The sequence below is a fragment of the Chlamydotis macqueenii genome, chromosome 25, assembly GCF_036417535.1.
Source record: "Chlamydotis macqueenii isolate bChlMac1 chromosome 25, bChlMac1.mat, whole genome shotgun sequence".
In the NCBI taxonomy this organism is placed as follows: Eukaryota; Metazoa; Chordata; class Aves; order Otidiformes; family Otididae; genus Chlamydotis; species Chlamydotis macqueenii.
Window position 1 is genome coordinate 554,068 of NC_141580.1, and position 27,565 is coordinate 581,632.

General features: G+C 52.0%; 1 protein-coding gene across 3 annotated transcripts; it reads left to right on the forward strand.

The window, feature by feature from the left end:
* The first annotated feature begins 72 nt into the window (after positions 1-72).
* CDK12 (cyclin dependent kinase 12) lies at positions 73-27,352 on the forward strand. Of its 3 annotated transcripts, none has more exons than XM_086766965.1 (14): positions 73-1,445; positions 7,535-8,419; positions 12,213-12,389; positions 13,227-13,366; positions 13,953-14,123; positions 14,896-15,085; positions 15,947-16,003; positions 16,553-16,654; positions 18,020-18,097; positions 18,562-18,678; positions 19,254-19,385; positions 20,177-20,391; positions 22,475-22,924; positions 25,298-27,352. In XM_086766965.1, exons 1-14 carry the CDS (start codon positions 394-396, stop codon positions 25,975-25,977), a joined length of 4,446 nt encoding a protein of 1,481 aa, XP_086623091.1. In that variant the 5' UTR covers positions 73-393; the 3' UTR covers positions 25,978-27,352. The 3 variants fall into 3 exon arrangements, with proteins under 3 accessions (XP_086623091.1, XP_086623092.1, XP_086623093.1); XM_086766966.1 differs by having other exon boundaries at positions 25,325-27,352; XM_086766967.1 differs by lacking the exon at positions 25,298-27,352 and adding an exon at positions 23,744-24,178 and having other exon boundaries at positions 77-1,445.
* Positions 27,353-27,565: the final 213 nt, after the last annotated feature.

Consider the following 27,565-nt stretch of genomic DNA (forward strand, 5'->3'; position numbering starts at 1 on the left):
GGCCCTTCCGGCTGAGGGACCCGCGCGGCGGCCCGCGGGGCCCGGGCGGCCGGTGCTGAGGGGCTTGGGGAGGGATCGCGGGCCCAGGCCCCGCCTTCCCGGGGCGCCCCCGCGAGCCGCGCTGCCCTCCGGGCCTGGGCCCCTCGGATGAGGCGGTGAGACCGGTGCCCTTCCCCCTCCCCTCCGGTTCCTGCCCTCCCTCCTTCCGCCGCCGGCGGGGCCTGGCCGGGCCGCGCTCCCTGCCCCACTCCCCATGTAGGAGGGGGTGTTGGCGGCAGGGGGGGGCCGAGCCCGGCGTGAATGGTGCCAGGAGCGGGCGCTTGAGGGAGTTGGAAGTTTGGGGGTTTTGGAGGATTCCCCCCCCTCCCCTCTCTCGAGCACAGTGGAGGAGGAATGCCAAATCCGGAGAGACATGGGGGCAAGAAGGACGGGGGCGGCGGGGGGTCCTCGCAGCACGCGCCTGGCAGCGGGAGCTCGAACAGCAAGGAGAGGCACCGGCTGGCCTCCAGGCACAAGAGGCACAAGTCCCGGCACTCCAAGGAGTCACCGCTGGCTGCCCAGGAGACGGCGGCACCCTTGGGCGCGATGATCAAGCCGCTGGTGGAGTACGATGACATCAGCTCGGACTCGGATACCTTCTCGGATGATGTGGCCCTCAAGCTGGACAGGAGGGAGAACGAGGAACGGAAAGCGGACAGGAGCGAGAGGATCCAGAAGCACCGGCATCACCAGCACAAGCGCATTCGTGAGCTGATGAAGAGCAAACAGGCAGAAAAAGAGAGGAAGCTAGAAAAGAGCCTGGAGGCGTCCAGCAGGTCCGGGTCCACCAAGGAGAGGATATCGGGATCCTCCAAGAGACTCCTTGAAAGCGAGGAGCACCCGAAGTCGCTGTCCTCAAAGAGCAGCAACAAGGAGTCCCGCTCAGCCAAAGCGCACAAGGAGAAATCCAGGAAGGAGCGGGAGCTCAAGTCCAGCCACAAAGAGCGCAGTAAAAGCCATCGGAAAAGGGACGCTCCAAAAAGCTACAAAACGATTGACAGTCCGAAGCGGAAATCCAGAAGTCCCCACAGAAAATGGTCTGACAGCCCTAAATTGGACGACAGCCCCTCAGGAGCTTCCTACATCCAGGAGTACGATCTCAGCCCTCCCCGCTCTCACACGTCCAGTAACTATGATCCCTACAGGAAGAGCCCCGGCGGCTCCTCGCGCCGGCAGTCCATCAGCCCGCCCTACAAGGAGCCCATGGCCTACCAGTCGAACACGCGCTCTCCCAGCCCCTACAGCCGGCGGCAGAGGTCCATAAGCCCCTATAACAGGCGGCGTTCCTCGAGCTACGAGAGGGGCAGCGGCTCGTACAGCGGGAGGTCACCGAGCCCCTATGGCCGCCGGCGCTCCAGCAGCCCTTTCGCCGCCAAGCGCTCCGTGAGCCGCAGCCCCATCGCCAGGTGCGTGCTCTCCGCGTTGCCTTCCGTGCCCTGGGGAACGGGGAGGTGTCTGGGGTGGTCAGGGTGGCTCTGGGCGTGGGAGGGCTTCGCCCCCTTCCTCGTCTCGGTGGGGTCCGGGTCACCCGCTGCCTCATTTGGCTGCAGAGCCATCTGCGTGGAACTGCTTTGGTGGGGTTTCTGGCAGTTCCGTTTAAGACGGTGCTCGTGCTTTGGAAAACGCCTCTCTGAGTGGCGGTCGGCAGCGTCCATGTTGGCGCTCAGCAGAGAGGCTGAATGAGCTCCTGGGATTAAATTACACCCACCTCTGGAGGTGGCCCCCGCAGGAGGGCCCGGGCCCCTGGGAAGGGTTGGGAGAAGGAGCCGCTCCGCTCCGATGTGGGATCTAACGCGCTTCCCCAGCGAGAAGTCCAGCCAGGGAGAATGTTTTCACCCATTTCTGGAAGCCTTTATCCGTTTACTGTGTGTGGAAACTTGATCACGCTCCTCAGGAGCGTGGCTGGTTTTGAGTGCATTTTGCTCTTTCTGAACTGACTTCTCTTTTCTCTTTCCCTGCATTAGGCCTGGCCGCTTGTAAAATCCATCTTTCAGGCCTAAACTTTTATTTTCTCAGTACTAGACTTTCTTGCTTCCATTCTGCAGTCGGGGCGTTCTGGAGGGACAAGTAGGAACCAGCAGTGTTTCGGTTTAACTGTAATTTTCCGCCTTTTTTTCCTCTTTGGTCAGTAACCTTGCTACAGAAGGAAACTGTTATTTGAAGGTAGTACTAATTGTGTGTTCTATTCCAGATGTTTGTTTCTTGTCCTGTTACGTACACAGTCTAATGTTGATTCTCTTTTTCTAGCTTCAGCCTGTGTTAAGTGAGTTTCCAGTGGTCACCGTGGGTGCTGTGGAGTTCTGGTTGTGGCTCCATGGCAATTAAGATGTGATCCGGAATGTAATCGCTGTAGAAGTGCTCTGCGCCGTGTTAGCGGCGCTGTGTCCTCTGCTCCGAACAGGAGCTGCCAGTGAAGAGGCTGCCTCCAGAGCGCGTTTATGTGATCAGCAGTTCCCAAAGAACTCGGGGCTTTTGGAATTCGGCCTTTGTTGCTAGAGCTCTCTCTTAACTTTGGGAATACTGTGCCTCTGTCCTTGCCGCAAGAGAGGTGCGTTGGTTTTCGCTCCCTGGAAGCTGTTATGTAAAATCTACTTGTTCTGCTGTGGTTTTACGTGGTGAAAACTTCCTTCGGGCTGTTTCTGCTCTGCCCTGTTTCCTCTGGGTACACCTGGGAGGTTCTGAGGGATAGTCCTTCGCGTCTGCCCTCTCCCTCCTCTCAGTCCTTCTTGCCCTGGTGACGCCGCTTGTACGTGTTATTTGCTAATGCTTCTGGAAGAGTCAGCATGCAGTAGTACAAAATGTGTGTGTCCTTCATGATATAGTTGTGTTGTGGCACCTGTTAAGTGTCTGTGTTCAGCCCCAGCCAGGGAGGAGCCACGGGGAAGCCGGAGTGGGGTCCAAGAGGCGTTCTTTCCCCCCGGGTTGCGCCGCTCCGTGGGAGAACCCACAGTTTACTCTTGCTGTAAATGGCTAGTTGCTGCTGACTTGAGAAATCGAGCAATTACCTTTTCCTGATCTTAATTACGGGAGCAACTGTGAAGTGTTTCGTGCTGCTTCCCTGAACTTACTTACCTGCGTAAGAAACTTTTTAAGGGCATGTTTGAGTCCCTGACAAAACGCTAGACCCCAAACCGAAATGGATTCCAAAGGTTACTTATTGTTTACGCTCAGCTTGTACAAAATTCTTTGAATCTCTGACTTAAAATGATGACCTACTACTCTTCTCTCTTGTTCCGGGCGGATAACTTCCTGACTGTGTGATATATTCTTTTAAAGCGGAGCAAAAACCGTGGATTATGCCTTCAAAACGCATCTGCCTGAGGTGACTCCAGTAAAGGGACGGGGGATTCAGTGTGTTTTCCGTATGCTGGGCGAATTGTAAGTTGTAACTCACACGTTGGTTTTCCCTCACTGAGCTGGCAGCCTGCGCGGGTGCAGGGCCCAACATCTGCTCGTGGCCCAACGAAGCCGAAGGTGGGACTGCCCCTCTGTGCGGCTGCTCCGGAGCTCACCTGGGAGAGCGGACGGGCTGAGCCCTCCTCGCCAGCTTCACTGGAGCCAGCTTCGGTTGGCGCGCCGCAGGGGCGCGTGTCCGTGGAAGCAGCTGACTCTGCACCTGAGTGGCCGGGGAGTGGCTGTGTGATCTCTGCCTTTGGCTCCTGCGGAGGGGCAGGAGCGGTTTGGGAGAGAAACCGTCTTTAACTGGCACGCTCACTCACGCAGTGAACATCTGACAATGGTGTCAATTCTTCAGAGGAGGTAGCGCAGGCTTTTCTGGGACACCGAGTTATTTCCCCCGGCTGACAGTATGGTTGAGTTTTTTAGTGCATTCTGTGTTTTCTTTAATCTCCGTGTCCAAAATACAGTCTTAGGAAACTGAATCCGTGTGCTGTGCTGATTGGAGAAAACGCAGAATGTTTGCATTTCACATGGCTGTGCAAAACAACTCGCTTTCAGCTCAGGAGGAAATGGGGATGATTTGGTCAGTAGGGAAAATAACAGATGTGGCTTGCCGTTCCTTGTAGCAACTGTTGTCATTGCAGCTAAAACTAGAAGAAGAGATTCCAGAGCCCGTCAGCATGCTGAAGGTGGGCTGTGGTCTGCAGCGAGTACAGCAGCTGAGCGTGAGCGTCTGCGCGTGCCGTGGTAGTGGCTACTGTTAGGCAGATCCTTGCTGCGGCAAAAGGTCGTTGGGCGTTCGTGAATAATAAACGTTGGCCTTCTCTTTGGGCTTGTTTCCTGAGCAGTTGGAGCACGAGGCACGCTTCCCAGAGACTAGTTTGCACTCTGAACTTCTGTTGTGGCTCGGAGCAGGTGAGATGTTGTCATGTCTGTAGGTGTTCCTAGTTTGTGTAGTGGGTAAGGTGGAAGTGGGTGGATGTGGGGCTGTGTGCTGCCAGCTGATTCAGGGTCACCTCTGCTCGCAGTTCTTAGCCGTGCTCATTTGCAGCATGAGGAGGTCTGGAGGCTTCTAGCATTCCCTCCTCCAAACCTTCCGATTGTATCGGTTGAATTCATTTAATAATGCTTTTTTAATTTGGATTTTTAGATGAGCCACGAGCTCTGACTCTGCGTTAATTCGCAGTCATCGTGGTTGGTATCTTGTGTTTCTAGTTTCCAGTGCTAGAGAGACAACGAGGTGTGTTTTAACCTTAAAGCATTTTTATCCAGAAAAAGAACTGCACCTGAGACTGAATTGCCCCCGCCCATCTCTGATAATCGTAGCAAAGCAGGTGAGCTGCAGAGCACTGCCTTAACCCTCGTTAAGGGTGGAAGGGATAGAAGTGCTAACTGACTGACTGCAGGTACAGCTGCAAAAATACCTTTCCAGAAGACGGAAAGAGTATCTTTAAAAAGCAAGATGAGTCTGTGCATCTTCTGTCTTGTTGCATCTTTTTGAGATATCCAGCAGTGATAAAAGCGAGTATAGCTGTGCAGACCACCCCTCAGCGAGCGCTGTGGTGGTGCTGAGGCTGTTGGTGGTCTAACGAGATGAGGTAAGGTTTGTTGTAGAGTGGTCTGTTACTGGTTGTGTTGATGTAGCTGGGAAGGCAGACAAGCTTCTGGATGTGGTGCCTTTTTCAGGTCTAACAAAGAAGCTGTAAACAGCGAGCTGGAGAATGGGCTTAGAAACAGCAGCTCTTTGTATAATAACTGCGGGTAGTTATCATCAGACGATGGAAGAGGAAAGGTGTGAGTGGTGCCTGAGGAGCGGAGAAGGCTGCTGGGAGGGAACCGGTGGATTCCCTGTTCCTGGGAGGGAATCGGAGGATTTAGCGCTGGTGGAACAGAGGAGCACGTATCTCTGCTGATGGGAGGTCAGGGAGTCATCCCAGCCCTCATCAGGTTGGAAGCGCTGGTTCTGTGGTGCGGGCGCCTCCGCAGCAGCCCTTGCGTAAGAGGGTCGTACCCTGAGCCGCGTGCTCCGGCTCTGCGCCCCACCACTTCCTCCAGCGCTGCCTTTCCTGGTGTGTGTCCCCGCAGGTGCCTTTGGTGGCTGCAGTTCTAATGTAGCGCTTCAAAATCAGACAAAACCGCACTTCTGGAGAAGTTTACCTGCTGTGGTATCTGCTGAGTGATCTTGTTGAGAACGTTGCGCTGCAGCCAGTTGAACTGGAGTAACTGTTGGGGAGTAACCGTGGGGGAGGGCGGGAGCCAGAAACCGATATCACAGCATCTTAAACAATCTGTGCTAAAGAACTGTCACAGGAGCGCTAACCCCACAGCTACCTGCGCTTGTAGTGAACTTCTTCCTGCAGGAGTGTTTTCCTTAGCCTGTGAGCAGAGTGAGAACATAACGGCTTTTCAACTGGCAGCTGCGCACGGGGATGCGGCAGGTGAAGTGCTACCCAAACGGTAACCTGCATCCGAGGCCGTTAGTTCCTTAGGCAGAAACCTTGGAAAAGCAGGCAGTCCTGAGGCAGCGTTCCCATTACGGAGCAGTGCGTTGGAGAGGAAAATAGTTCTGTGACTTGGGATGACACTTTTTTTTTTTTTCCTCCTTCTGGTTATTTTGTAAGCCTAAAGGTAAGGACTGCTACAGCCGTAGCGCTCTCTGAGCGCTGCCAGCACAAGGTCTGGGGTTGCACTTACCAGTGAGCAGGCAGCACGCTTGGCTTGGCGTAGCATGGCAAGCGGGTTCTGTTGAACTCCACGCCACTGCGCAGCGAGACCCTTCACCCCCGCAACCGCGGCTGTGTCCGTCCCTGAAGGCGCTGGTGGTGCCGGGCGAGGAACGTGGCAGTAGTCTGTCTCAGTTCTCCAGTTTATTTTCCAAATGCCTGTTGTCTCTGGATAAAATTGTGTAGCACTCCAGACAGTTTAGATCTTGTTAACTACATGCCAGGAGTGGTTACAAGCGAGCCAGTGTCTACTGCGCTTAAACCCGTTTGCTCTTGGGTGCTTTCTGTAACCACTGTGGAGCTGTGTTTTGAGAGGGTTCCGTATTTTCAAAACTGGATATGTTCTGAGTGATAAATCACAGAATGAAAATAAACTTTGAGCATAGTTTCTGTAATAGTATTCGTAGGGTCTGATCTTTAAATTTCTCACTTTCTGTTGGCTCGCATCGCTGCTAAACCCCTCAGAGCCTGCCACGTGTACGGTTAAAGTGCGCTGTCTCACCTGCAAAACCCTAGTTCCTCCTCAAGCGGAGGAAACAACTCGGTCTTGTCAGTTGTTTTGACAGGGACACTGGAAGTACCAGTTTCCAGCTCAATTTTATTTGTAAATCTTGTTTCCACATCAGTCTCCACGGAGCTTGTGGGTGCTGCTCTTCTGACTAGGCTTGCCCCATGCTCACGGTGCGTACCCTGATGGTACCTGGCGGTGTTTCCTGCCTTGCTTGCTGCTTGTATCGCAACGCAGATTTCCAGTGTGGTTTATTTCTGCATGTGTGCCTAATTTAGAGCCCGTGTATTATGGAGGAAGACTGAGAGACCCTCTGGATACACCTCAAACAGGATTAAAATTCCTCTTTGTTTTTTTCGTTTTCCTGAATCACAATATGCAAATTTGAGTTCTGATAGTGGTAAAAGAACTGGGGAGGGGGGAAATTAGCTTGAAGCGAGACGTTTCCTGAGGCAGCGTTCCCGTGAGGGCAGTCATATTGTATCCGCTGTTTCCTTTACAGTTGTACGTAATTACTGTGAGAGATCTGTAAACTGCCAGCTCATCCTCTCCACTGAAGTCTTCTGTTTAGTGCGTGCATCTGTGATCTTGTCCAATCTCAATCCCTCGTTTCTGTCCTAACAGTGTGCTTGTGAGGGTAGTCCTGGCACTGGAAGGCGGGACGATGACCTGAAACTCGTACTGCTTTGGTCAATAAACTCATTCCAGTAGCTTTAGTCTCTCCTGACAGGTGTATGGACTCTCTGAAGGTAGTTGACAAATAATGGATTAGAATTCTCTTCAAAGAGAGCTACTGATGCTGGTGAGTAGCTCAGAGGTTGCGAGATGCTTCGTTTCATTTATCTTTTCCCCGTTCCCTCCACAGGAAGTCTGTGAAGTCCCGAAGCCGAAGCCCTGGCTATTCAAGACATTCATCATCTCACAGTAAAAAGCAGAGGTCTGGGTCGCGCAGCCGCCATTCCAGTATATCGCCGACAAGGCTACCGCTGAACTCCAGTCTGGGGGCAGAACTCAGCAGGAAGAAAAAGGAGCGAGCGGCGGCAGCGGCAGCTGCAGCCAAGGTGGATGGGAAGGAGGCAAAGGGCTCACCTGTTTTCCTGTCTAGAAAGGAGAACAGCTTAGTGGAACTGAAGGAGTCTGGAACAGAATCTAAAAAGGTCATCAAAACTGTTAAATCTGAAAAATCGTCTTCAGATACAGAATTAGTTAATTTACTGCATACGAATGCGGAGACTAAAGCCCCTGCAGAGACAACAAAAATCAAGGCGGAGGAGAACTCTGAGAGGAAACATCCTGTTCCAGTTAGGGATTCAAAACAGACGGGAACAAAAGACTTGAAGCCTGTAGCAGTGGTAGAGGACCTCCTGTCTCCCAAAGAGACAGACACAGCAGAGAAGGAGATTCCACCCCCGCTACCCTCACTAAAATCACCTCCTCCACCTCTGCCGACAACCACACCACCACCTCCGACTCCGCCGTTGCCGCCGTTGCCTCCATCACCTGCTGTTCCACCTTTGCCACCACCCCAACCGACTCCCGTTCAGGTCCCTACTTCAGCCCCAACGCCTTTGCCATCCTCCTCCCACCCAAGGACGTCTACTTTATCCTCTCAGGTGAACTCTCAGTCCTCTGTCCAAGTTGCTACAAAAACACAGGTGTCTGTGACGGCTGCTATCCCACACCTGAAAACTTCAACGTTGCCTCCGCTTCCGCTCCCCCCTATTTTAGTTGGGGAAGATGACTTGGATAGGTAAGGTCACATGAGAGCATCCTGTTTGCGTTTCAAAGCAGAACACTGAGGTGAACAGGGTCTTTTGGTTAATTTGCCAGTTGCTAGCTGGTCCTGCAGGGCACACCGAAGACCACGCTGCTGGTATAAATGCGTTATTGCATGGCCGTTCCTGGTTCTGGCCTTGTCAGGTGTATGTGGAGGGTTTTATGATCCTGCGCAGGCAGTTACGTCTTACCTTGGTGAGAACGAGAGGTTTGGCTGCTCTTTTAATGCTGCTTAGTAAAGGTTTCACATCGCTCTTTTTCATATTTATTACAATAATGGAACACGGATCCGGAATTGTGCACCTCTTAGCCTGTGCAAATGGCTACAGTGTGTATTTCGAAATTGCAGTTTTGTTTCATTGCTCCAAAACCTGTACTCAAGTGACAGGAAAGAGCTTAACAATTCTGATACAAGGACACAGACCAGAGCTGGTTCTGTTCCGGATTTGTCGGACGGGCAGGCCGTGCCCGCGTGTTAAAAATGGCATTCGTTTACCTTAAGGATCGTCTTAGCTATTCGATAATTAATACAGTCCTTGTTGCTTAAGAAGTAGGTATTGTTTGTTTGACAAAGAAAGAGTGAAACTGCACCTACTTCAGCTTTCCGTTTCCTGTAATTTCTAATCAAAATATTCAGTCTTAATTCTGTCCTGTAATTGTCGCTCTGACTGCTCTGGCTCTTGGCTGGTGGTGGTCTTGGCTTCTAGTGTGAACTTGTCTGGAAGACCTTACTGTGGGGGGCTGGGGTTTTTTTCATGGGATGAAGAGGGGTATGGAACAGAATATCCAACATCGAGGTGGAGAAGAAGAAAAACAATTTATTTTCTTTTCCTTTTGTAGCTGTTAGTATGTTGTTGTGCTGTTAACGTAAGGTCCACCACTCATTTCTTTTTTTTCCTACTTAGCTGCTTCGCTTGTAGTTCCCTGGCAATTTCTGTGTTTTCCAGCCGTTGCTGGAGGTGTATTAGGGATCTCACGGGTTAGCAAAGCGTGGTTTATAGTGAACAGCGTGTTACACGACAGTTACGACTCGGTGTGATTTCTCTGTGGTTGAAGTGCACACAGCATGTTACGTACTCTGATTCATTTACTTGATTTTCACGGTTTGGCCTGGCATCGGTGTGAAGGAGGGGAATGCTGTCACTGCGATCAACATGAGTTAGGCGCGTGTGTGTTTGCCCGTCCTGAGCTGTGCAGTGTTGTTCAGCAAACATCTGTTTAGTTTCAGTGTGTATGTGAAGAGCGACGGCTTTTAATAGATTGCTTAGACTGGCATCTGAGTTGGGAAAAGTCTGCAAGGTTCTGCTGCTGTGATCCCTTGTTTCCAAACACAGAAATGGTGCTGCAAATACTGTATTTTATTTTTTAGCCACTCACACCTAGAGCTGGTTTTTTCCCTCCCAGGTGTGGCTTAGTTTTGTGGAAGTGTGTTTTCTGTCTGCCGCCACTGTGAGCTTAGGAGTGTGGGCGATAACACAGCTGGCTGCTAAGCTCAGTAAATGGATTTGCAGTGGCTCTTTCCCAGTAAAAGGATGGGAAATCCCGCTGCGTTTTGCTGAGTCTAGTGGCAGTTACATGTGGCACTGACTGCCTGCGGAAGCTGTCTCTAAATGAACTGCCTTTGCATTTATGAACAAAACTGTTCTTAGATTTGTTTCGTGTGCTGACTGGGGAAGGCTCCAGCTCTGAGGCAGCGGTGAGTGTAGAGTTTGGCAGCGTGCTTTGAAGCGTACGAGTATAAACACACCTCGCTCAGTTAGAGACTTCCTAGCCCTTCTCGACGCTTGCCGAGCTCTCCAGACTCGTCGTCTGTCCGTAATGCTTTCGGGCTGCCCCGCAGTCGGGGTGCGCCGCGCGGCGCCTCCTCTAGCAGGAGGGGGACAGCTGGGCAGAAGCAAGGGGCACAAGCTCTGTACGTGTCTGGTGTTGCGCTCAGAGGTTGCGTAGCTTGCGTGGGTCCCTGGGAACGTCTGGTTGACTGTTCACAACGCAGAGCTGGCTGGTGGCGTTGCTGGTATCAGGGGAGGGGAAGGAGAGAGGTGCCTTCTAGGAGTCTGCCAGGCAGCTGGTGTGCGCACTTTGTCGTTTTTTCCGCTCGGGCACCCCCAAGGGGTCTGACTGGCTTTCTCACTTTGGAAAAAAATGCCTGGTGAACTGTCCGAGTGTTCTGGGGGTAATTAGGGTTACAGTAACATCTAGTGGTATGCAAATAGATTAACTCAGCAGCTGTAGGGAACTAGGCACGGATAACAGTGTCGGTGAGCAAATGGCAACTGTTTGGGAAGACGGAGAGAAGGGACCTCCTGGGAGGCAGGGCACCTGCGGGTTAAACCTCCGAACACGCCTTCGCGCTTCCCAGGAAAGTCTGGCGAAGAGGTTGATGTGTGTCTGGAAAAAGGCTCAATCTTTTTGGCAGGGTCAAAGGGCTCAAGCTTAGAGTTTATATTAGATATTTAAACACTATCAGGAACAAATTAATTGCCAATTAGAAGTGGATTAAACACAAAGTCAATTGAACAGCTGGTTTTTTTGGTACTGTGAACGTTCAGTCTGTAAGAACTGGACACTAGATCAGTGCTTCAAATACGCATACGAAAGCCATAAAGAAAGCCAGACCGGGTTGATCTGCTCCGCTGGAACAAAGTCTCCTGCCTCCTGCGTGCGGTTGCAGGCCCTGGCTGTCGGGATTCCGCTTTGAAGAACCTGTTCCGAGGTTTAACCTGGATTCTGCCCTGGTGAAGTGACCTGGCCGGGTATTATTCTCCGCGTTAAGGATCTGCAGTTAATGAGGGGTGAGCTTCAGCCCGTACAGCTCTCCCACTTCTGGTATTTCTAGCGTACGTACCACTGGTAATAGCGCCCGTCAGCGAGTTCTTGCCTCCGGAGGGCTGGCCTGGCGTGACATGCGGTTAGTTCTGCCGCTGCCCGGCGATCTCTCAGCCGTGGGATAAGGTTGCTCCCCCATTTTTACAGAAGATGTCAGAGCTCAGTGCCAGAATAGTAGTATTCTTTGTCTGGCTTGTTTCTTAGCTATATTTCACAAGAGATTGTCGTGCAGATTAGGCAGTGTCTTATAAAAAAATTGGGAAAGTGACCTACTTCCATCAGTTCATTTACGTGGACCCCTCTGTACTGAGCCGCGGGACCTGGTGGTGCTGACAAACAGCAGACCTCCGGCTGGCTGCCCAAAAGCGAGCCTTGGAAGGTTGTTTGCAGCTCTTAACCTTGTCCTGGTGAAGCAGAGATTTGTGTGGAGAAGAATTCTTGGCTGACCTAGGGCAGACCTAGGAATTCTCCCTGCTGCATACATGAGAAAGAATCTTTGAGAAGTTGTTACTTATGTAGAGAGCTGTAATTCTGGGTTTGTATTTATAGTGGCCCTTAACAAGTCATGCATTTAATTTCGTTATCATAAATGGACTAAATAGGGGAAGTAGGGGTCGGAAAGTGGGTGCTGGCTGATAACCTGAGCTGTCTTACAGGAAACTCAGAGTAAGTACTTATTCGTGCAAATGGAGCGACTTGTCGTTGCAGAGAGCTGTGTGTTTGTTTGAAGACAGTGCGTTCGCGCCTGACAGGCTTCTCTCATGTATTAGCATTGTAAAGTTTAAGGCTGTGTTGTTGTATACTTGGCCATGCTAATTTTGACGCTTAAACTTGGGCTCCCAGCGTACGTACTCAGATAGAGCTGCTGTCCTACAGTAGGCTTTTTTGTTAATTGACTGCTGAGTCTGACTTTTGTATTGTATTAACTTTTCGGAGTTTAGTCCAAAAGAGATTCTTCCTCCAAAACCTGTGAAGAAAGATAGAGAGCAGAGACCACGACACTTACTGACGGACCTCCCGCTCCCTCCAGAGCTCCCTGGAGGGGACCCATCTCCTCCCGACTCCCCGGAACCAAAGGCAGCCACACCACCTCAGCAACCGTTCAAAAAGAGACCAAAGTAAGGCTGCCTTTCTTTTGGGGGTTTTTTTGCTTTTTAGAGTTGTTAGATTTTCTGTTTCTTCACACAGACCGCAGCCTGGGTTTCCAAGGCTTTCTGTCTCTGTGCAGCACAGCCCTCCTAGAGGGGGCTGACTGCATGCGCTGTGCTCTGTGTGGAGACGGGGCTGTTCAAAGGGGGGTCATCTTGGAAACTGAATCTGGCAGCTGCTTTGCCGACTCTCGGCAGCCTCCCCGCCATTTATTGGATGGGGAGAACACTTAACGTGCACATACTTACAGATCTTTAGCCAGGCTTAGTTCAGTTGTGTTGAAATTCTTTTGTCCCCAGGCTCGTTTGAGTGCTGCCTTTACTGAGGTAAGGGAAATGTGGAGAAACAAAGTTCATACTTCTCTTTCTCTCTTATGGTACAAAAGTGTTTCCTGTGGGCTGTTTCCCGTTTGGACCACGTGCAGTTGAAGCCCCTTTCCCCCTGCGTTTGAGAACTAACAGTACAGCAGCATGGGAAGAGGAGGCTGTATAAATTGTGCACCAAGTGGGGGCTGTGACTCAAGCTCTGTACTGAGCTGGGACAGATTGTTGTCCTCCCCTTTGACCCTTTCAGTGGTATCTGGGTGAGGTAGAAGGGCAGTATTCCTGTGCAGCAGTGCCTGTAACCCGAGTAGTTGAGATTATATAGCATAATTCATTAAACTCTACTAACACTCAGTTGCCAGGAGCGCAGAGACGGGGTACTTGACCTTTGTTCCTGGTTTTCGGGGTGCAGCCTAAAACAGAAGGGGCGTTTGTGGGGTGGTGGAGCGCTCGAGTGTCTGACAGTGCTCCTCCCTCTTTCAGAATCTGCTGTCCTCGGTATGGGGAAAGGAGGCAGACGGAAAGCGACTGGGGGAAGCGCTGTGTGGACAAGTTTGATATCATTGGGATTATTGGAGAAGGGACGTACGGGCAGGTGTACAAAGCCAAGGACAAGGACACAGGTAAGGGTGCCGAGTGGCTTCGGATTGACTCCACTTCTTTAAGCACAGCCGTAGTGATGAGGCCTTAGTACCCATTCCAGCATTAGTGGTGGTGCTGGTTAACGATGAATACCTGTACAGCTGAAATGGCTGCACCCCGGAATAACTATTTACATCAGGTGTTTTCAAAAGGGGCGAAAGAAATCCTGCGAACTCTGAGTTAGTGCCCACCTGCCCGCTCTGCTTGTGAAATCACCCGCCCTGTGAGCGCAGCAGCCATGGGTGCCAGCTGAGCCCCTGCTTTTGCAGCGTGCCTTTATCAGACTTCATTGTAGCAGAGCTTGTGAAAGGGACTGGAGTGGTTTCCAGGGTACATTTAAGTCACCTGTGTGACTTTCCTCCGAAGCAGATTAGGAGGAGTCCTTGATGTGATAACTTCTGACAGAGCAATGTAACAAAAATTAGTAGAGTGGTAACTAAAGCTGGCTCTGCTGTTTCTTGGTGGATGTTGACTGTGCTCACAGCTCCTTTTGGCTCCCCCCTGGAAACCCACAGAGTTGTTAGCAGTGATCTGTGCAGAGGCGTTGACGCTGGCTTCTTCTGGCAGGTGAACTGGTGGCTCTCAAGAAGGTGCGACTGGACAATGAGAAGGAGGGCTTCCCCATCACGGCCATCCGCGAGATCAAAATCCTTCGGCAGCTGATCCACCGCAGTGTTGTTAACATGAAGGAAATCGTCACGGACAAACAAGATGCACTGGATTTCAAGAAGGACAAAGGTAGTATTCTGCAGGGTGTGGCTGTGATTAGCCAAAGAGGTGATGCAACTCCATGTGTTTATTTGTAGTGTAAAACAAAAATCTAAACTCTGGTGTAGATTTTTTTTTTTTTTTTTACATTCTTCGTTGATACACAGTTCCAGCAGGTTTGGCATCTGGATTTGGCTTTACATCAAAGGATTGATTCCAGTTAAAATGAGCTGTTGCACTGCGGAGCAGAGGTAGACATGAGCTTAAAAGGATGCGTTGCATTCCTGTAGAGTCACAAAAGAGCAGTCTTAAAAAAAAAAAAAAAAAAAAGCCTTTGCAGGGTCACTTCTAACACTGATTAGTGGCAACAGATTTACTGATAGTGTGAAAAGTCTTCTCTCCTCTGTTGCTGTGGAAGAAGGATGTTCTGGCATGCCGTTAGCTTTTGTTGGCGGCCTTCTCTTCCATGAGAGAGCAGGGAACACCACAAACACCAGTTCGAGCCACGCATGGCAGTAGTCTCTTCAACAAAGTATCTTGAAAGAAAAAGCAAAACAGATAGGTAAACATGACCAGGATTTCAAAGGGTTTTATTTTGGAAGCATATTTTCATCTATTTTGAAATCATCTGGGATGCCCAGTAAGCCGTAAATATCACAAGACTGTGTTTAAGAAAACACCAACAGAACACAATTAACAGTGCACAAAAAAGAATATTTCTACAACTGAATCTACTTTCATTCATCCTTTTTTGTTGTCTCTCCTCCCTGGTCTTAAATAATTTCTCTCTTTATTGTGCCAGGTGCCTTTTACCTTGTGTTTGAGTACATGGACCATGACCTAATGGGGCTGCTAGAATCCGGCTTGGTACATTTCTCAGAGGACCATATCAAGTCTTTCATGAAACAGTTAATGGAGGGTCTGGATTACTGTCACAAAAAGAATTTCCTTCATCGAGATATTAAGTGCTCCAACATCTTACTGAATAACAGGTAACCTGGGAGGAGACACAGTTCTGCCCGAGCTCTCCCTGGGTTCAGCTGAGAGCACGGGGTGGTTGTCTTCACCCTGAGTTTGCGTAGGAGCAGGAGGTGTCGATCCGCCCTGCGTGTTTCCATCGGTGGGGTGACGGGTGGGTAGAATGAAGCAGTAGCTTTCCTGGGTGCTGCAGGCTGAGAACGCAGCTCCTGCTGCAAGGCTGAGCGGCCCTAGCAGCCTTTTCCTTACCTCGCTGTCGGTAGCAGTCTCTCGCGTCAGGCCCTCTGCTCACCGTTTTCTTTCACGCTGGCTTGAAGTAAACGGGTCTGTGTGTACACTTGGTCTCTGTGGTATTTTGGCAAAAACACTCTTTATTGGAAGTGCTTGTGTGCAGAGAAACCACTGAGGGTTGGGGTAGGAAGCAGCAGTTCTCCAGGAATGCTGTCTCCTCTCTAGATAGCACTGTTGGCCAGTAACGGGGTTCATGACAGAATACATAACAATTATTCATCTGCTGTTAATTCTCCAGTCTCTATCTGGATACCCGTAAGAAAGCTTTGAGCCTGTGAGAGTGGTACTGCGTATAATTGTATCCACGTGCCTGGGTATCCATATAAACAGCTTCTCTGGGACACTGGCCTATTGGGAAGAGTTTGGGATAGAGATGAGACTGAATTACTGCATTTTATTTTTCTTTCTTTTCTTTGAAGCATTAAATAGAGTCTGAAAAATTAAGACTGGCGTATCCAAAAGTAATTACTGCAAGCGTTGCTTTAGTTAGCCCTCTCTGCTGTACGGGGGGATTTCCTTACCTTCTGCTCTTGCAGCATGTGCGCCTAGCCGTGACTCAAACCAGTGACTGTTTTGTCTTTCAGTGGGCAGATCAAACTTGCAGATTTTGGACTGGCCCGACTCTACAGCTCAGAGGAGAGGTGAGGCGTAGCGGGGTGGAGGCGGGGGGAAATGGTTTGCATAGGTGGGATGAGCTCCTTTCTTAATACCCACGTACTCCCTTCACTTGGAAGTCCTGGCGTTGCCTGAGAAATGATTTCCAGTGTAAGTGGTACAACGCAGCTCCAGCTGCTGGAAAAATACTCCTGGGTGGTATTAATAGCCTTTCATGAGACAAAGCAGCTGATAAGGAACCAGAACGTCTCTGCTTGCCGTGGACCTGTGGTGGACCACATTTTTTTCTGAGATCAGTCGCTATTGCGTCATGGCAGCCTGCTGCTGCTCGTTGCAGGTCAGGATTTTTCAGTCTTGGGTACCTACAACTTCCTGTCTTGCGCACGCAGGCAGACCTGTAAAATCTGTGATGTCTCGTCAGTTTGTTTAACTCTGGCAGGAGCTGTGGAAGTCTAGGCACTTGAAAGCCCCTTGCTTCTACTTACGTGCCTAACTACAGTTTGGAAGAAATAATCAGAGTTTGTAAGGGGTTTGTGGCTCTCGTCATCGGTTTGTGTTTGTATCTTGTGTTCCAGCCGTCCGTACACAAATAAAGTCATTACGTTATGGTATCGACCTCCAGAATTGCTGCTAGGTGAGGAGCGTTACACGCCGGCCATAGATGTGTGGAGCTGTGGGTAAGTGCCTGGTTTGTATCTCTTGTCCTGGTTGGGCCGTGGACATCAGCACGTGAACAGAATAGTGCTAATGGAAGGTTGTCTTTGGTTTGTGCTGATTTCTGAAACTGTGTCAGTTCCAGCTAGGCAAAGTGCGTTGATAGTGCAGGCATACTTTCAGAGCTCTGTGCTTTGAGGACATGGGTGTGTGTCACCTAACTAAAGCAACACCATTTAGTAAAACCTCCTAGAATGAGACTTTTCTTGGCATTGACATGTGAGAGCGTAAAAGGTATCTATTGCTATTTAAAAACCACACCAGCCAGCCTTTGATAACGATGTGCCACCAAGATCAGGAGGGGTGGCAAGCTCGCTCTGTGCTGGTCACAGCTTCAGCATATGGTTTTCATGACCAATAGAGAGTTTTTCTGTGAGCTCTTCAGATTGCTCTGTTTGTCACCTGACTTTTTCAGCTAAATCTAGGAAACATTTTCAAGTAGAGACTTCAGGTTTCCAGTAGTGTAGGGAGCCTCATGGGCAGGAGGAGTCTGGGCAGTTCAGCCACAAAGATGGAAACTTTTCCAAGTGGTTCAGAACCAGAGTCTTGGGGATTCAGCATTCAGAAGTGGGACTGGATTTCCCAAAATGCATACTTCCCATTGTGGTACTCGCAGGTAAACTTTCAGCAGAGCTTACTGCCCAGACGACAAAGGCTAGTAAAAGTCAGACCCTGCTGATTACTTCTGGAAACTGTCGGTGAGGCCCAGTTGCTGCTCAGCGTCCTGTGCCAGACGAGCGGCGTTAGCCCGGTTCCAGCAGACGGGTGCCTGTGCCAGACCTCAGCTGTATTTGACACTGATGGTCGTTCCCGTCGGAACGCTTAAGGGTGGATGTTGAGGACTGAATGAGTCAGGGTTGTCCCCTCCCTCCTTCTCCTCTTTCCCTGCAAGCTGTACAAATGTCGTGTGCGTACAAGGCGATATCCTGTGCTTGCCAATGGCGAAGCTGTGCCCTGCTGGCAGCTCGGGGTGGTTTGGGCCGGCAGATAATCCCAAATCGCGACAGTGAAGCTGAAAAGATAAATGGACTGAATCTGGAGGAAAATGAGATGCCTGTTTCTTGTGCTGTTGACACATCCTCCTTTCCCTGCAAAGAGCTAAAGCACGAAGCCTGTGACGCGTTAACCAGGCTGCTAGTGAGCGTTATTTCCCAGCCGGGTAGGATTGGTGGCTCTGTACACACAGGTTAGTTTGTCAGTTCTCAACTGCAAGCCCCCATGCAAATAACTCTCCTCAGGCAAACCTGCTTCTGAACAGAAACGCTGCAGTGTTCAAACGATCATCCCAAGGGTCTGCTGTCCTGACCTCTTGCTTTTCCTCTTTCCAGCTGTATCCTCGGGGAACTGTTTACAAAGAAGCCTATTTTTCAAGCCAATCTGGAACTGGCTCAGCTTGAATTAATCAGGTAAAGCATTGCACACGCATGCCTGCGACAAGAGGTACTGCAGAAACTGCTCACGCACAGAGTCTCGGTGTTCTAAGAGCGCTCTTTCCCTAACCTGCCTGCAGAACAGGACCAGCGAATGACGGTAACCACACACGGGTGGTTGGGCGTCTCTGAGTCCGTGGCTGCTGATGTATGCACCCTCAGTCAACTCTGCTGTTAGCTGAGCGCAAAAATCATCAACCTGAATGATGTCTGACACTGAAAATTCATTGTGTTGGGTGCCTTATAGACTGAAGTGTTTTTCCTCTTCCTAATACCTCCTCTTTAACCTGAGAGTTACCTCATCTCTGTTGAGGTGTGCCCAGACCTAGGTTATTGGTACAGTAAGTTGCTTAGAAAGGAAACTCTCTCACTCTGGCTGGCGACACTTCTCCTCGCTGTGTTTCACCTGCTGATCCTACTCTTGCTTTTCTGGTTCTCAGCCGGCTCTGTGGGAGCCCCTGTCCAGCGGTGTGGCCAGATGTCATCAAGTTACCCTACTTCAACACTATGAAACCGAAGAAGCAATACCGAAGGCGCCTGCGTGAGGAGTTCTCCTTGTGAGTTTGGTTAGAAGAGCGGATAGGTGTCTGCGTGGGGGTTAGAGCCTTCTGTTACGTTGTGTGACTCACCCGCTGTCCTTTGGCTCCAGTCTGCCTGGCAGGACGAAGCAGTGCTTCCCCTTCTTGCTTTCTGCCCTTGGGCAGCCTCTCCAGGAGGGCTTCTCCCATCTGGGGAAGGCCGGAATGGGTCACTGTCCCATTTCTAAAGATCTGATCTGCCACAGGTGCCTTCCGGAGGGGCTCCCTGCCTCTGCGCACTCGACACTTCTAGCTAGGGTCTGCACCTGGCATTCTCACGGTGCTGAGGATGTCTGACTTCAGAGACATGCACAGAGTACGATTGTGTGATAATCTTGTGGGATTTGTAGCAGAGCTGCTCTTCATAAATGGCAAAAGTTAAACCAAAAATATCACATATAGCTGATGCCTGTTCTGTCTTTGAGCTGCTGCGTCACTTAGTAATAAATTTTGACTGCCTGGATTTCTCCTAGGCCTGAGGTGTCTCTCTAAAGCAGGCTTCTCCCCCTGTTCAGAACCACCACTAACTCAGCCGTGTTTCCAACTCTGTGCAGCATCCCTTCGTCTGCCCTCGACCTGCTGGACCACATGCTGACGCTGGACCCTGGCAAGCGCTGCACAGCTGAGCAGGCCCTGCAGAGTGACTTCCTTAAGGATGTTGACCTCAGCAAAATGGCGCCTCCAGAGTGAGTTCAGCTGGCATCCTCCGCCACAGCGGGCTGTCTGCTAATGGGCTTTGGGAAGGAGCCACTGGCCGGGCCTTGGGTCTTTTCAGTCAGAATTAAGTGATTATTTCTGGGTTTTATGCTGAGCTCTGCCCTTGCATTTTGTCATGTAGCTGAGCAAGTAGCTTGTCCTGTGCTGTTGGTTTTCTGCCTGGTAGCAGGCTGGATTTGTAAAGCTCAGTTTAATGCTTGTAAGATGCTGTAAAACTCTACTGGAAGACGTGCAAGTGTAGCATGTGGCATATCCCTGTCCTCTGTGCCATGGAGGACCGGCCAGGCCTCGTTTGTGCCGCTTGTTAATTGACTGGAAGAGTGGCTGCTGAGCAATGTCTGCACTGTTTGCAGCTCTTTTCTCCCACGCCAGTCAGGCAGATCACAGAGCTCCGCTCCAGCTGCGTGGTGTGCAAGTACGGCAATACCCTTTGAGATTCCAGTTTCCTTCAGTTAGACAACTGCTTTCTCAAAGCCGCCACACTCTGGAAGCTTGGCAGACTCACGTTCATTTGGGCTCCTGTGCGTTGTAGCTAACCCGGTCCATTCAGGGGTGAGATCCCAGTGCACATCAAATGGTTCACATGCAGTTATGCTGCCTTTCCTGGCTCTGGGACTTGCCCCCTCTTGGTTTAATAGTATGGTTTCAGTCAGAGGAACATCTGTGCTTCTCTTAGCCGCTAATCACTTTCTCTGGTCTTTGAGGATTAAACGGGTTTTCTTGCTGTGTTTCTTAACCACTAAGTGTTGATCTCTTCCAGCCTTCCCCACTGGCAGGATTGCCACGAGCTGTGGAGCAAGAAACGCCGACGGCAGCGGCAAAGCGGGATTGCAGTGGAGGAGCCACCCTTATCAAAAGTTTCTCGGAAAGAAACTACCTCTGTTACAAGCACAGACACTGTCAAAAACAACAGCAGTCCTGTGCACCCACAGCCTGCCCAGCTCAAAACAGAGCCTGGTGCTGGAGATCCAGTAGGTCAGTGCCCAGTCTGGTCTGTAAGAGACTCCTGATGTGTGTTACCTCCCTGCTCTCTCTGGTCTGGGTGTGGGAGGCTTATGTCTGTTTTCAAGCCCGTCTGGTTCTTTCACCTCTCTTTCTACAGGAGGAACATTCTAGAATCTTCCTATCCTGACTTTTTCTTTCCTTTTTTTTTCTTCTCTGCTGGGAAAACTACTGGTTGCAGAGTGTTCTGGCTGGTCTTCTGAAGTCACTCACTGATGAGCTGACTATGAGTTTGTCAGCTTTCACCGAGAATAGTGAAAGGGGTCGTTGAGTGGCTTAGGCCAGCAAAGTAGCAGATAGGGTGGAAGGTACAGCTATGTTCAGGGGGTGCGAATGGGCTGAAGTTTGATCTTGTTGATAAAATTACATAAAGATTTAGGCATGGGTTGTAACAGACTAGTGACTGGTGGGCAAAAGTGTATGTTATTGCACATTGCTTGTTGCAGAAAAGATCATTTGGTGGTGAAGACTCAAAGGACCAGGACTTGTGCGCTGTTTCCAAAACGCTGACCAACCTTCCAGTGTCTAGAAAATAGTGGGAGGGGAGGTATTTTGATTCCTGGGGATGTAGAGGTACACAAAGCTGCCCAGACCACGCTGATTGTTCTGTAGAAGCCTTACAAAAACCTAGATGTGGGCTAAAGCTGCTTTTGTGTCAGATGTTGTGCTGACAAGTAACAGGGAAGACAGTTCTTGCTCCAGGGAATGCACAATCCATGTGTTCAACGAAACATGGCAGATGGACAAAAGGTGGTGGTTGGATTAACAAACAGCTGAGAGGAGGGAGTGTCACGTTCTTAGTTGCCTACCAGCAAGAGGAGCTTCATTTTAGGCTTCTAAAACCAAACCTTTGCACCCTTCTTCCTAAAAGGTTTGGCTTACCAAGTCTGTGTCAGTGTGAAGGGACGCCCTTGTCACCTGTCACTCAGGAGGCTCTGCTCCAGCGTGGTGCAAAGGGAAGTGGTGCCGCTGCAGGGTTGTATTTTAAACTAACCTGGATGCTTGCAGGTCAAGACAGAGTCCTCTGTGATCCCAGGCCAGCTTTCAGCAAGGAATGGTCTTCTGCTTGACCTGATTTCTGCTGCTGTGTCAGTGGAACACACCCTTCCTCTGTCCCAAACAGCAGCCCAGCTCCGATCCCGGAAACCTGCTTTCCAGGGCAGGAGGGCGTGCTTTTGATCCGCAGAGCGCTGCGGGGACCGTGGGAGGGACTGGGCTGCTGTCTGACTTGCTGCTCCCATTGCCACTGAAGCGGGCTAAGGGTTTCCATCTTCGTTGCCTGCCACGGCTGGTGGTGTCCAGTCTGATTCTTAGACTCATAGCGCGGTTTGGGTTGGAGGGGACCTTAACGATCACGTAGTTCCACCCGCCGCCCTGCACGGGACAGCTCCCACCAGCCTAGGGCGCGCACAGCCCCGTCCAGCCTGGCCCGGGACACGGCCGGGGACGGGGCACCCACAGCTCCTCTGGGCAGCCTGTGCCACCGCCCTCGCAGTGAAGAATTTCTTCCTCACGTCCAGTCTAAACCTGCCTCTTCCAGTTTAAAGCCATCGCCCCTCATCCCGTCTCTACCTGCGCTTGTCCGAAGCCCCTCTCCAGCTTTCCTGTAGCCCCCTTTCGGCACTGGGAGGCCGCTCTAAGGTCTCCCTGGGGTTCCTGGGATGCCCTCGGTTAGCTGACTGAGGAACGGGGAGGTTTGGCTCAGGGAGCCGGTTCTGAGCCGCAGCTGTGCTGGTGGATTTGAGGGGCAGTGCAGCAGCCTCCCTCAGGCAGACAGAGCGGTTCCCAGCCGCAGCCCTGGGAGCATGCAGTGTGTGCGCAGTACCACGGGGTGCTGCTGCAGTGCTGTTCAGAGCTCGTCGCAGTCTGAGGGGCAAACTGGTGGTGGAAATCTGAGCAAGCTATCCTGGAATCCTCCTCCTGGAGCCTCCATGCCCTCCCCTGGCCCGGGAGCCTGGAGAAGAGATGTCCATTGGTATGTGCAGCGTCACAATTACGAACCGGTGTGGTGCAGGTTTGCCTAACCTTCCTGTGATGCTGCTTGTGTTTCCTGCAGGCCTTGGAGAAATCACCCAGCAGCTGAATCAGAGTGAACTAGCCGTTCTGCTGAACTTGCTGCAGAGCCAGACTGATCTGAGCGTCCCGCAGATGGCCCAGCTGCTGAACGTGCACTCTAACCCAGAGATGCAGCAGCAGCTGGAGGCTCTCAACCAGTCCATCAACGCTCTGACGGAGGCCACAGCTCAGCAGCAGGAGTCTCAGGCGGCGGCGGCAGCAGAGGAAGCCATAGAGGAGCCACCTGCGGAGGCCCAGCTACCGGAGGAGCAGGCAACTCCAGAAGCAGCCAGCGCTCAGGGAGATATGCAGAACGTGCTGGCTGTTCTGCTGAGTCAGCTGATGAAGAGCCAGGAGCCCGTGATAACCCTGGAGGAGAGCAACGGGGAGAAGAGCAGCGAGCAGCGGGGGCCAAGGAAAACCCCTACAGTGCATCCAGAGGAAAGTACAGGTAAATAATCACGGCCGCTACTTGTGCATCCTGGATGCCATCCACTCGTTTGAACAATTAAAATATTCTGTATGAGTGCTTCCGGTTTAACGGTGACCGGGAGGAACCAGGACATTTGAGTGTTGTGGCAGAGGGTGTGGGCGGGAGGAGGGGAGGCGCTGGGTGCTGGAATGTGGTCAAGCCTCAGATTTAAAGACAGAAAGACTCTGACCCACTCCCTGCGGTAAGTGCTGGGCTGCTCAGGAGGCTTTAACAACTGCAGAAAGCCAAACGCAATAATCCTTACTGCTCCGCTTCACATCTCCAAAGGCTGTAAAACCCGCTGCGGGTGGGTCAGTGAAGATGAAAGGGAAACTTGGAGAGTTGGTTCTTCCTCTGCTCCCCCGGTGATCGGCCCACACGTCCGGGCAGTATTTCTGTGCAGGACGTTGGATCTCTGCAGGGTTTCCCATCTTGCTGTTTGTCCAAACTCTTTTCACTATTTCCTGCTTCCAGCCCTCTCAAAAGGAAAAAAAAAAAGTGCAGAGCTGATTTTAAAGAACATGAGAGCTGAGATACTGGAGGAGAGTGCTGGAAGGGAGGGATGGTGGCCGTTGTGCACGTAAACTCGTGCGTCCGGCTTCAGCGCACCTGGGTGTGCGCAGTTGGCTGTCGTGAGTCCTGACGTTCAGCGGCTTCTGAGGCTGAGCAGCCGGCGGGGTCGGTAGAGCGCGAGGCGCGGTGCGGACCGTTGTGTCAGTGAGCTCTGGGTTTCCTTCTCAGAGGTGAGTGTAAATGTCTCCATGTCTCTTGTTTCTGTTGGTTTTTTTGAATTATTAGCATCATCCTGTGACGACCTCACCAAATTGTAGAAGCCTCCTGAGCATGTCTCAGACTCTCCAGGGAGCCTCTTTTGGCCCGATACACAACTCTGCAATGTAGCTGAACGTGCTGTGTTCTCGTGCCTTCAACACCCGCCCACCACAAGCCAGTTGTGATCCTGCTTTTTTTTTTCTTTTTTTTTTTTTTTTGCCCTAGTACTGGAAGATAACTAGGTTATTGTAGAGCAGATTCAATTAAATAACATTGTTCTCTGGTTATAATTATTTTAAATGATATGCTGTCCCCAAATCAGCTTGGCTTTAAAATTTCCTGAAGATTGTTTTCTGGATTTAAATACAATCTAGTTTTAAAGTGGACTGACTGATACGGGTGGAGGGGTGGTCCTGGAAGACTACTGGTTTTCACAATAAAGTTTGACCTTTTTAATAACCAGTTTTGCAAATGATTTGAGGATCTGATTCAAACAAGGTGCTCGGGGCCTCTCCCATCATCGCCAGTGGTAACTGCAGTCGCCGCGGAGCCAATGCCTTTGTCGGCGAGCGAGATGGAGTCAGCTCAGTTGTGCTGCTCGGCAGGAGTCAGGACTGGTTTTGTGAGCGAAGCCGGTGCGCGAGGCACTGGGAGCAGGCCGTGTCCCGCGGGAAGCCGCGTCCTTCCCGCTGCAGCGTCCCTTCTAGCCCTGGCCCTGCCTGAGCAGGGGAGGGCAGAGCTTTGCTCTCCCCTTTCCCGCTGCCTGAGCAGGCTGCGGTGTCCTTCCCGCCGCCTCTGAAGCGGCACCACAGAGCAGTGAGAGCCGGGTGCTGGGGGGCTGCGCGGAGGGGCTGTTGTTGTGGCTAGGAGGGGTTCATCGGAAACAGAAATCCTGGTGACTCCCGGTCAGATCTGGGGGCGAGGGGGGCGAATGATTTTCCCATGCTCCAGGACAGTCCGTACGTTGCGTGCCAGTACTTGTGGGTTGAGACTGTTTTGGGCCGGCCGCTGGAAACGTGCTTTGTAACAAGGTCAGAAACCAGGCGGAGCAGGGCCGGCTCTGCTAAGAAGCAGGGAGCGGACACCGAAGGTACCTGCGCCCTTCAGCCTGTGGGCGCAGCCAGGGCTGGCGCTGCGGGTTTGGGTTTTTCTAAACCAGTTCGTCGGGGCCGCGCTCCATCAGCGTGCAGCCGCCCGGCCGCCGGCGAGCCTGGTACCGGCGCGGCAGGGGAACGCGTGCCCTCGTGCGGCTCCACGTCCGGCTCCTGCTCGGTGCCGGCCTTTGATCCCGGAGCAGGGATTCCCTCACGGGTGCCCGTGTGCCAGGGCAGCTGTTGCCAACTGGCTGGAGAGCGGGGGACGGGACGAGTACGGGGAACTCGTTAGCGAACGCGTGCGTTGATCTTGCCACGAATGGCAGCTTTTAAAGCTCTCCGCCTCTTCTCCAGCGCATCCTGGAGAGCGGACTGTCTCGCTAGGCTGGTTGATTTGGTGGTTTGGTGGTTTTTTTTTTATAAATGCATTTATATCTGATCCTGTGATGTTTTGTGATGGTGTTTAAAAGAAGTAACCCTTCCACAGCATGTCCTCCTCGCATTCTCCCACCAGAGAAGAGGCCCCCCGAGCCCCCCGGACCGCCGCCGCCGCCTCTCTCCGAAGGCGATCTCTCCAGCGCAGCCCAGGAGTTGAACCCGGCCGTGACGGCCGCGCTGCTGCAGCTCTTTTCCCAGCAGGAGACGGAGTCGCTCGCCCACGCGACACACGAACACCAAGCCTCGAGAGCCGCGGACTACGGCAGGTCCCGCTCCTCCAGGACTTACAGCGCCGAGGGCTCGGAGGGGGGATTTGGTGCCGAGGAGCTGAATTCGGGCCAGACGCTACTGGAACCCTCAGCCCAGCCTCTGGGGAAAAGCAGGACCTTCTTGGGCTCCGTGAGCCACCTCGGGGAGACGAGCAGCTACCAGGGCACGGGATCTGTCCAGTTTCCAGGGGACCAGGACCTCCGCTTCGCCAGGGTCCCCGTCGCCGTACACTCGGCTGGGCAGTCTTTTCCGAAAGCCGAGGGGAGCAACAACGCGCTGGTACATCCAGAGGCCAAAATTCAAACCTACGGCGAGCCGGGATCGGGAAGCGCCGGCGGGGCAGGAACAGGTCACAGCTGGGGTGCCCCAACCCAGGCGGCCGCTTCTTACGGGAAGGCGTACCGAGGGCCGGGCAGAGTGCCTCCGCGGGGCGGCCGGGGCAGAGGGGTTCCCTACTGAGCACCGCGCTCCTCCGCTCCCTCGCCTCGCCGCCCTCAGCGACATGAATTTTTTGGGGGGGGTTTTTTTTTTTTTTTTGGCAGAGCAAGGTCTCATCCGCATTTCAGCTGCTGCACAGCTCCCTGTTTGTTCCTTGCTGGGCTGCCGGCGGGCGCCCCGTGCCACTGTAGGGTCCCCGCTTGGGCATCTCGCTGGCCAAAACCTCTCGCACCTGGTTAGTGACAAAACAATAGAAATAACCCCGGCGCAAGTGGCGCTGAGCTTTGTGCCCTGGGCCGGCGGAGGGGGGATTGTTGAAAAGTAGGAGGAATGAAACAAACCCAACCATGTGGGAAGAAGGAAATTTAAAAAAAAAAAAAAAAAAAAAAGAAATGTTTCACAAGCTGGGCACCGGCGCTTCTCGGGGGGAAGCGCGGGGCAGTGTGCAGGGAGGGCTGGGGGAGAGTCTGGTCCTCAAAGCCTTTTTTTTTTGTTTATTTGTTTGGGTTTTTTACCAATTTCCTTAAAAAGAAAAAGAAAAAAAAAAAAAGGGAATATATTGATGCAGAGGCACCTGGGTCAGTCATCCTGGCTGCGGCGACCCGCGCTGTGGCACTGGCCGGTACTGGGTTTGTCCGGCATCGCTTCCCGTAAAGCGCGCGGCCACCCCTCTCCTCCAGCCCCGCTCGCGCCGAGGCTGCGCGCCTTGCTCTTGGCGGCAGCCGTAGTGAATTGGCTTTTCCGAGAGGCCTCTGGGTTTGGTGTCTGTCCTGCCGCAACTTTGCAGCGGGAATCGTCTTTTTTTTGGTTTGTTTTCTTTTTTTTTTTTTTTTTTTTAAGAGCCGAAGAGAACACATCACTTAAAAATCTGTATTTCTTTGTCATTCGTAACTTCCAAAACACTTTAAGAGTTAAAGGAAAAAAGGAAAAACAAAGCGCCTCCCGTGGGGATGTGCGCCAGGTGGCAGCGTCCGTGGTGCCCCGCGTGCTCCTGCACGGAGCTGCGCGTCGGAGGGGGCCGCGGGCTCCCCGCGCCGCCGCTCACGCTTGCTCCTGCCAGGCGCCGTGTAGCGTTTCTATAAGCAGAGATATTTTTGGTGTTGTCCAGGAAGTATTTCCCATGAATTTTCTCCCGCAGAGCGTTGCGATGTTGTCCGTTCCAGTGAGACTTAAGCAAAAGAGACGAATAAAGCAAAGGTCCGTATTTATGAGCTCTTCTGCCGAGGCCTTTCCTGCGGGAACGCGCGGTGCTGCTGTCGGAGCAGGGCGGACGGAGTGCGGAGGCGTTGGGCGGCGGCAGCCCGGCCGCCTGGGAGACCTTCCTGCTCGCGGGGTTTGGGTTCATTTCTTATTTGTACAGAGAGAGAAATTAAAAATAAAAACAAAAGCACCTGAACAGGGGGCGCCTCTCTAGCGGGGGACTCCTGCCTTAGGCCGCCGTGCCGGGGAGGAAGGAGAGGGGAGAACGAATGAACAAACGAACGTGCGTGGCGCTGGCGCCGGGCGAGGCCCCTCGCAGCGTGGAGTCAGCACCGAGGAGCGGCACGGTTTGCAGGATTCCAGGTGTAAATTTGTTGGGTTTTGTTGGTTTTTGGTTTTTTTTTTAATT

Coding starts and splice junctions, on each gene's coding strand:
- CDK12 (XM_086766965.1), top strand. CDS start 394: ATGCCAAATCCGGAGAGACATGGGGGCAAGAAGGACGGGGGCGGCGGG. Junction 15,086..15,946: donor AACATCTTACTGAATAACAG/GTAACCTGGGAG, acceptor TTTGTCTTTCAG/TGGGCAGATCAAACTTGCAG. Junction 18,679..19,253: donor CTGCGTGAGGAGTTCTCCTT/GTGAGTTTGGTT, acceptor AACTCTGTGCAG/CATCCCTTCGTCTGCCCTCG.